General features: G+C 32.6%; 1 protein-coding gene across 1 annotated transcript; it reads right to left on the minus strand.

Moving 5' to 3' along the window:
• Positions 1–490: 490 nt before the first annotated feature.
• LOC136230465 (ethylene-responsive transcription factor ERF098-like) lies at positions 491–1127 on the minus strand. The gene has a single exon (XM_066019529.1). It carries the CDS (start codon positions 1077–1079, stop codon positions 648–650), a length of 432 nt encoding a protein of 143 aa, XP_065875601.1. The 5' UTR covers positions 1080–1127; the 3' UTR covers positions 491–647.
• Positions 1128–10016: the final 8889 nt, after the last annotated feature.

Raw genomic sequence — 10016 nt, forward strand, 5'->3', positions numbered from 1 at the left:
ATTTTGGAGCAAATCTTAGGATTTGCACTACATTTCCAGCTGATTATGGAGACTTTTCTTTGGACTTTCTCTTGCTTGGATAAAGGGTATCAGAAGAAGAAGGTGATAATTGAGATGGACTCTAGCTTAGTTCCTTTTTTTTTTTTTTTTTATGAATAATCATGTAGATACCCATTACCCGCTTGCCTGACTTATCGTGAAATGTCATGATCTTTGTGATAGATCGGGAAGGTAATCAGACTGCTGACTGGATGATGAATTTTACAGATGCTCTTAGTCTGAGCCATCGCAAGTATGGTGTGCCTCCTACAAACCTCCATAATATCCTCTATGCAGATCATGGTAGACAATTTTTTATTAAAAAGTGTTACTGTAACTTCGTCTATTTTTGCATCCTTCCTAATTTACCAAAAAATAAAGATAAAGTGCAAGTAGATTTCATTTGTAAAATACTCAATAACTCCGAACTAAATAAAATTGCAAATCAGTGTGAAAATAATAAACAAATAATAAAATGCAGTCTTACATGAATTGAAAGGAGTAAAATGAAGAATAAGCAAAACAAGAATATGAAAGAATTACAATGGCGGTTAACTTAATTATGCCAATATCATAACAAATGAAATTAATTAATAGCCTCAGTAATATTAAAGCCTTCTCCCCTGATCTTGTGTTTCAAGAAGATCCTCCAACAACTTATTGTCTAAGTATTCAAATTCAATAACTTGCTGCTCTTCACAACCACCGCCACCACCACCGGAAAAAGAAGAAGACGACGTCGTAGTAGTCGAAGAAGAAGAAGGAAAATTATTAGACGAAAGTTGAGAATTACTTTGAGAATGGTAATGGTATTCATTTGGAAAATTCAGTATAGCTAAATGTCCACGAAATGCAAAAGCAGCTCGATCATAAGCTCTAGCCGCCTCCTCCGCGGTCTCAAAAGTCCCTAACCACCGCCGTGCACCGTTCTTTGTCGGGTCACGTATCTCCGCCGCAAACTTCCCCCATGGGCGCCGCCTAATCCCTCTGTATCTAGCTTCTCCAGTTTGCTTTCTTGTGGTCTTATTCTTGCCTTCCATTGTTATATTTTTTTTGTTCGAGTTTGATTTCAATTTTGGTGGCAAAATAATGTCACGTTTTGATGGGCTTATATACAAAAGCAAAAGAAATTTAAAAAAATAAAAAGAAAAGAGTTAGTGATAGGCTAAATTTAAATAATATAAAAATGGGTCATAATTGACGGTTGTGGATTACATATAATTGAAGGTTGCTACGTAGGAACCTTCTTAATTGTCATAATCAGAAGTGATTCCCAGTTGAAATGCTTTTGAAATATTTCAATATGGATTATATGATCAGTCATTTCATCATCGTTACGTTCAATGGATTTCCACAAATTTTATTATAGATGCAAAGTAATTCACAATAATTTTCCCTATTACAAACAAAGAGAATCAGAAATATTCGAATCCATTCCAATTGAAGGATGAGTAACGTTTAAAAAAAAAATATATATACCTCTGAGTATAGAAGATAAATTTTATTTTTAGTACGTGAGATATCATCCGAATAATATTAGGATTCACGTGTTTTAATTTTAAATAAAGAGAGAGTCCGGAGCATGAAAGATCGTCGGATTAAACTAAACAAGATTCTAGAATTAAACATCCGTCAAGATACGTGTGGATCAATAAAAGGCTCTCTCATTCCTCTTCTAATCAGCACCCTTCATTCTTGTCTAGAATTAAGGAATCGTAATTCAGGTATTACTATAACTATCTAAAATATGTCCACTCAGGAGTTGACACATGTACTTCGAGAAAGCTAATAAGAGATCCGAACGAGTTCTTATATTAAGCATTAGGTCTTCCATGTCACTCGGAGGACCCTCAATTTTCACATTTGGATATGTGTATTGTGATCCCACATAATAATTAAAATAGTGGGGCCTTTTATAATATATGTGGATCCATGTTACACGTGTCAAAATATGTCACTACAACAAATCATCACTTGCGCCACAGGTAAAATTGTGGCGCAAGTATAACATTTTCGTGGCTATACTATTTAGCCACGAAAAATCAAGTTAGATAGTCCCGTGGCGCAAGTGAGCGTGGCTAGGCAATTGCCACGGAAAAACAATGGTTGTGGTATAAATTGGTTTTTATGCCACGGAAAAATCCATGGCTAATCATATTCCTTTGCCACGAGTAAAATCGTGGCAAGTGTAGAACACCCATGGCAAAACATAGCGACCCGTGGCAATCAAACTCATTTAGCCATGAGTATAACCGTGGCGAAAATAAAATATTTGTATTATAAATCTTGCTTAGCCACGAGCATAATCGTGGCAAGCTTGATGAAATTTTGATAATTTGTTTTTAATTTCTCTTATTATTATTATTATTAATTATATGAAACTTTTGGATTGAAGGGAGCTACATTAAAATCAGCAAAAATAAAAGACCAATTAAAATAATCATAATTCAAAATTTTAACAATTCTTAATAAAAAATATTATCTTATTAAATAAACATCAATAACATATTCGATGAAGTGTCATTACATAGGAGCTAGAAACTTGTGTAAGTCTCCAGAGTATTTAAGATTCGAAAAGTAATACTTTATTTCGTTGCAACTGGAAGAAAGAAATCAAGGGGACATCAGAGTGCTATATAATTCTCTGGATTACGAATAACTATTGAAGCCAACTATAGCCAATGAGTCAAGGAGGATCCTGAAGAAGAACATCCTTCAAAAAGTATCTAGCAGATCCCAAAAACACACGAAATGACTCCAAAAACATGTAAAGCATTAGAAATCTCAACATGCTATTCAACTCTGCTATAATTTCAGGACCAATTAAGTGTACAGAATCACAACCAACATATATACTGGCAATTGGCAAATTACCCTGTAAGAGACAGAGACAAGTAAAAAGTTTAATAAGAATAGCTCAACACAGAGATTAGGAAAGCATCATAAATCAAATAAGCCTTAGGAGAAGAGGAATGAAATATATATATATATATATATATATATATATATATATGCAAATGATGGCTTTATTCCGTCGTGCGCCCATATAACAAGTGCTCTTTCTGGAAACACAAAGTTCTATACTTACTCACCTCTCCCAATAGAAGTTCCTAAGCTTGAAAAACAGCATGAATCGCTGAAATTCTCTAATTAGGCTAATAATTAGATGCTCATGCAAGGGGACCACATTAGCTTTTCTAACTTGATAGCAAACAGAACTGTTCTTTTTTTGTGTGTGTATGGGATGGGGGATGAGAAAGAAATACAATGATTATCAAATAAACAAAGGCTAAGAATTAAAAAAAAAAAAGTAACCAATACATGAGAAATTAAAAGGTGCCACTTCTTTCTATGCAACAAAAAAAAAAAGGCACTAGCATGTATTGTATAATCAGGATGATAAATATGATAACTAAACTATCTATATTTTAAGTGTGAGGCAACAGGAAAATCATCATTAAGCAAAAAATGTTAAGAAAAAAGCATTTGATAAACTGAAAAAGGAAAATTAGACTTCTTTATTGCAATCTCAAAATCAAATCTACTATACATGCCCCCAGGTAAAGATTAATGTGATTTAAAATGCATTGTAAGCAAGAGAAACAAAGTATGATAAGTACATTCTCACAAGAACATAGGATGACCATTCCATTGTGCGAAGCCATAGCCACAAGATCATCATTTGTGCAACAGCGAACCCATTTTAGCTCATCACCAGGAACCTGCAAATTTGTGTTTGAACCTTGGTTGACAAAATATACATAGTATATAGATTGAAATCCCAAAGTGAAAAAAATAAAAATAAAAAACAAACCAATTGAATAGCTATGATTCTGGGTGACCGTATCGTCGAGAAAACACTCAATGGCACTTTCTTGATGTAACCATTCACTGTGAGCATTAGAGAGAACTGATCTCCGGCAAATTCACTCACGGGAATTACAGAAGTTATTCTTTCACCGTCAGATGAAGATAAGATCTGTCTCCAGCATGCAAAAATACATTCACAACCTTAAAAAGCAGAAAATAAATCAGGGAAAGAAAAATAAATACCTGGACCAGTGGCGTCCCCGCAGCAGCCCTGCTGCACTCTGGAATTTTATAAGCACGAGCTGAGTACACTATTCCCCGATCACTGCAAAATAAGTTGTCAAACTCCCTTGTTAGAGATAATAATAAAGGTTGTTCTTGGCTTTAACTATCAACTTAAAGCTTTGGTTCAATTGGTTCTTTGACATGGTATCACGATTCCATAAATAAGCCGCAAAAAGCAAAAAAGGAAATAGAAAAGTGACAAAAAAAAAATAGTAAGAGCATCATTCATATGGAGCAAAACTCTAAAATTACAATAATAATTATGTTTGAGCAGGCCAAATTTTGAATTCTAAAGCTCTATATGTAACCTATTCTTTCTAATGCAATTGCTAGATACCTAACTATTTGACCATGAATTGCAGTTCAATTCATTATGGCCTTTGGAAAGTGAGCAATACCAGATTGTATTCTTATATCTAATCATACATTATGCCCATTTCACCAATTATATAGATAGATGTTCTTAAATTTCATACTTTTCTCCTTCTCACAAACACATTATTCTCCTAATTAATAGTATCCAATTGTAATAACTTAAAGTAAAATATTTGTCCCATATCAGTTCAAATATCTATTAAGACATAGGTAGGACAGTTCTCGGGCTCGTTTCCATGTTCATAGAAATAACATGATCTTGATGTTATGATTGTTCTCCTTGGGTATTATGATTTAACCAAAATTAAAAAAAACTTGCTCCTCAATGAGGTCTTGATTAACCATATTATACCTATTAGAGCAACATAAATATCAAACTCCCTAAAGAGTTGCACTAATAAAATATTGAAAATTCAATAAGAATTGTTTTATTTTACAGAAGCAAATTAATCAACTTTGCAACTGATATGAACTTACAATTCTTTAGGGAGTTTGATATTTATTAGTGCAACTCTTTAGGGAGTTTGATATTAGTGAGTTAACTAACTCACTTAAGAAGCACCATTTTTCTAAATTCGTGTACTGATGTTACTGGGAAAGCAAATCTGATAGAACTAGATGGAAGAACAGAACACACACCTGGTTTTAGCATGACAAAACATTCAGTTTTAGATCTTTTGTTGTTACTTCCTAGCCTGAAAACTACAAAAATTACCAATAATTTGGGTTTCAGAATAGCAACAACTTCACCAACAAAACATAAATATTAAAAATGAAAAGACAGAGGTCTGACAAATTAAAACTGCAATATAGACAAACCATTTTAACAAAGCTAAATTTTCCAGATAATTTGATTAGGGTCTGAAGTGTTGAGAAAATTTACTATTAATTTAAAACAATTAAATAAAAAAAGGAATTGTTGTGAAGTCTCAATTAATAAAGGACTATTTTTATAATTTGTATTATTAAGGGATTGGTTTTGTAATTTGTAATTAAAAAGAAAAAGAAAAAAAATAAAAGGTTGACCACCAAATTCGGTGGTCAAGTGAATTAATTGTGCCAGCAAATTGCTGGCACAATTAATTGAGGAGGTGATCCTTGGCTTATAAAAGCCAAGGATGGATGCATGGTGGATGAATATAGAATAAGGGAAAAAAGGAAAAATGTGAGGGAGTTGAGAGCTTTGAGAGAGGGGCAAATATAATGTTTATATTTGCTTGTAAGTTTTGAGAGTTTATTTTAGAGGGTAGTCTAATTATTTTGGGGAGAGATAAAAATAGTACAGATAATTATTTCAGGGTATTTTTGGGACACACCCGAGTGCTACTATTTTTGTTTTATCCCATTGTAACTCTAGAAAGTTTCTAGAGAACACTCTCTTGTACACCTCCACCTCATAAATTCAATAAAATTGCCTTCAAGTTTTAAGCTATCATTTTTCTTCAGCAATATATTGCTTGTGCCGCTAAATTGTCGCAATCAAGAAAAATTCCCAACAGCGGTATCAGAGCCATGGTTCAATGGCACAAGGGGAAGCCTAAATGTTTCGTGTAAGAAGTTTGGGCACGTGCAATGGAATTGCATGAACAAGAGAAAAGAAAGTGTCAATGTGGCAAATCATGTTGACGAAAAAGAATTTGCTTAATTTGGAGAGAAGTGCTCCAATAGTTGAAGGTTGATGAAAAGTGCATCAACAAATCGATTTGGAGAGAAGTGCTCCAACAGTTGAAGGTTGGTGAGAAGTGCATCAACAAATGAATTCGGTAAGAAGTGATCCGAGAAGTTATTTACGGAGAGAAGTGCTCCGTTTATAAGGTGATGATGGGAAAGTACATCATAAATATATTTTAAAAAAAACAAATGAAAGTTTTAAATTAATAGTTAAGGGGAAGATTGTTGAAAAAATTAACTATTAATTTAAAACAATTAAATAAAAAATGGGAATTGTTGTGAAGTCCCAATTAATAAGGGACTATTTTTATAATTTGTATTATTAAGGGATTGGTTTTGTAATTTGTAATTAAAAAGAAAAAGAAAAAAAAATAAAAGGTTGACCACCAAATTGGGTGGTCAAGTGAATTAATTGTGTCAGCAAATTGCTGGCACAATTAATTGAGGAGGTGATCCTTGGCTTATAAAAGCCAAGGATGGATGCATGGTGGATGAATATAGAATAAGGGAAAAAAGGAAAAATGTGAGGGAGTTGAGAGCTTTGAGAGAGGGGCAAAAATAATGTTTATATTTGCTTGTAAGTTTTGAGAGTTTATTTTAGAGGGTAGTCTAATTATTTTGGGGAGAGATAAAAATAGTACAGATAATTATTTCAGGGTATTTTTGGGACACACCCGAGTGCTACTATTTTTGTTTTATCTCATTGTAACTCTAGAAAGTTTCTAGAGAACACTCTCTTGTACACCTCCACCTCATAAATTCAATAAAATTGCCTTCAAGTTTTAAGCTATCATTTTTCTTCAGCAATATATTGCTTGTGCCGCTAAATTGTCGCAATCAAGAAAAATTCTCAACATGAAGATGACAAACCTCAAATTGAGAAATAGGGGTAGAGATTCTTATTGGGTTAACTCAACTCCATTAGCAATCCCCCTGAAAATCAGAGTGCTAACAAACTCTAAACTCAATGTGAACAAATCGAATACGAAGATATTTTGAACATAACTCTTCGGTACCGAGCAAAAGAAAATAGGGTGCAATCACCAAAAATAAGAAGACAGAAAGAAAAAGAGATGCGATGTTGCTTGATTTTGTGTGTGGTGGTTTGTGGTGGCTGGAAATTGACGGGGAGTTGAAGAGACAAAGAAGAAAGAATAACCTAGAAATTTTAAAAGGGATCTGGGAGGGAGAAGCTTAACAAAAAGTAAATGGAAAACGAAACCTAAATCAGAAGTTGTTCCCGCCAAGTAGGTTTTTTTAATATGATTGTTTATTGTAAATAAAATATTATGTTGAAATTAGATAAATTTCCTCCTAGATATAAGTTACTCAATTGTATAAATTTTATGCCACGAGTGAACTTTTTTCGTGGCATAAATAGATGTAACCACCAAAAAAATAATTATGGTAAGTGTACATTTGCCACGGAAAAAAATTACCCGTGGCATAAAAATATTAAGAAATCATAAGTTTGTAATGCAATTTATTTTTCCCGTGGCTAAATGAAAATATGCCACAGATTTCGAATTCACGTGGCATGATTCGTGGCGCAAGTAATGATTTGTTGTAGTGTGTATGGAAAGTCCTCCATTTGATGGAGAACCAGGTGCTTCTAATAATTTGCCGATCCAAACACGGATTGATAGTTTTACCCCTCAGCTCCCTATAAATAGAATACGATTTCAAACACGTGTCAAGGTACATACACATATATATTGCAATTACTTTCAATTGCTTAGTGCACTAAATCCTATACCATCCTAACTTAGGAATCAGAGTGGGGTTGTCCGTCAATGGTCTCGCCTTAATATTTTTTTCTATCTTATTTCAAGCACTAGAAAATTCCTCTCAAGCGTCGGAGCACCACTCTATATATTCAATTATGTCGAATTGGTGTAGTGAGCATGGATCGAATCAAGCAAGCAACCATGACTCATCAAAAAAACGTCACAGGTCCATCACCCTTATAGTGTACAAAGGGTCCTAAATCACAAGTTGATGCTAGTGTAATCCATCAGGTCTCCTCTAAATTACTCTCGACCTCGATAAACATGTCGAAGAATTCTTAGGATCCTTGGAACCCACAAATAGGGCATCCATAGGTCGCATAACAAAAAAACTTCTTTATACCATTGACACGATGCATTGGCCACTAACAAAAACGTTGCAACACCGACTGAATTGCATGAAAAATTAGATGTTGCGGAATAAGCTCTTAGATTATCCAAAAGAATACCTCTATTTTATGTTCTACAAAACAACACACTGTCTGCATTTGTCCGAAGGAAGAATGCATCGCCAAAATACCGAAGGGAGTACATACGAATTTATTTTTCGGTTTTTCGGTTTTTCCCTTTTTCTTTTTTTTCACGTTTTTTATTTTTCGCATTTTGTTACTTTTTCGTGTTATTCACATTTTATGTTTTTCGTATTTTTCACATTTTTGTGTTTTTTACGTTTTCATCTTTTCATGTTTTTCACTTATTGTCACGTTTTTGTGTTCTAGCATTTTTCGCGTTTTCGTGTTTTTCGTATTTTTTCACGTTTTCGTATTTTTTTGTATTTTTTACGTTTTTGTATAATTCGCGTTTTCTCACTTTTTCGCATTGTTAATGTTTTGTGTTTTTTCAAGTGTGTTTTTTTTCGTTTTTGCGTTTTTCACGTTTGTTCACATTTTCATGTTTTTTACGGGTTTTTTCATATTCTCGTGTTTTGTAACGTTTTCACATTATTCAAATTTTTTCGTGTTTCATATTTTTGTATTTTTACATTTTTTAACGTTTTCTCCATTTTTTCTAAACGCGTATGTTTTGGGAAAAATGTTTTATCCTTTTGAAAATGGTAAAACATTCTTTCTTATTGCTTTCTTCATTTTCCATTGACTTATCATTTATTTTTCTTTGATTTATTTTTCTACCCAAACAAATGGAAAAATATTTTCCGAACAAACAGGGCCTAAAAATCAAAACTTTTACCTCAATAATGATGTATTTTTTACCTTATCCCTGTATGAATTATAATCTTAATGATTCGTTGAATTTTGAAGTCTTCTTTTCCAAACGATTAGTTTAATATTAATATAACTATATCTCATCATGCATAATTTAAGCCCACAAAATTCCTAATAAATAATAAAAATGTCAACATTAACCCTTGGGTGGAAAATAATCTTAGATATATATCAAATCTTTTGTAATGATAGATTTTGATATTGCATATCACATCAAGTAGTTTACTTTACTTTATGAAGTACAAACATCTAACTTCCAACCGATTTCAACTGTGGATGGAACAAAATGGAAGCAACTAACATATTCTATTACACGGTTTTGAATCTTAATGACAATTTGATCATTCACTGTTGAAGTGGAGATTCAAAACATCATAAGATTTAATTTAATAAGATTAGATCTAACAGTGAACAATCAAATTCATTTGATTATTAAGGTCCATATACCATCATATTATATACCGATTTAGAATTTTCATTTACTAGAGCATCACTTTACTTCCATTCGCCACTTACACACAAATAACAACTATAAATAATATATTATTATAAACATTTTTTACTTTCAAGTTTTGTAGAATCGACTTATCATAAAATACTGTACATTCACTCAATTAATATTTAATTAATAATTTTTATCCAACAATTAATTCAATACTTGTTATGAATTTCATAAAAAAATATTAATTCAACAATTGTGGTAACACACCAATATTGATTATATGCTCTATAGTGGTTATTTACAACCAATTTATCCAAGTAACAAATAAATTATACCCACTAAAACTGCTCTTATAAATTTTCATTTGTTTTGAGTATTAATTTG

Source organism: Euphorbia lathyris, chromosome 5 (genome assembly GCF_963576675.1).
Source record: "Euphorbia lathyris chromosome 5, ddEupLath1.1, whole genome shotgun sequence".
In the NCBI taxonomy this organism is placed as follows: domain Eukaryota; kingdom Viridiplantae; phylum Streptophyta; class Magnoliopsida; order Malpighiales; family Euphorbiaceae; genus Euphorbia; species Euphorbia lathyris.

Bases quoted from the DNA above. Each gene is read 5' to 3' on its own strand.
- LOC136230465 (XM_066019529.1), bottom strand. From the start codon at position 1,079: ATGGAAGGCAAGAATAAGACCACAAGAAAGCAAACTGGAGAAGCTAGA.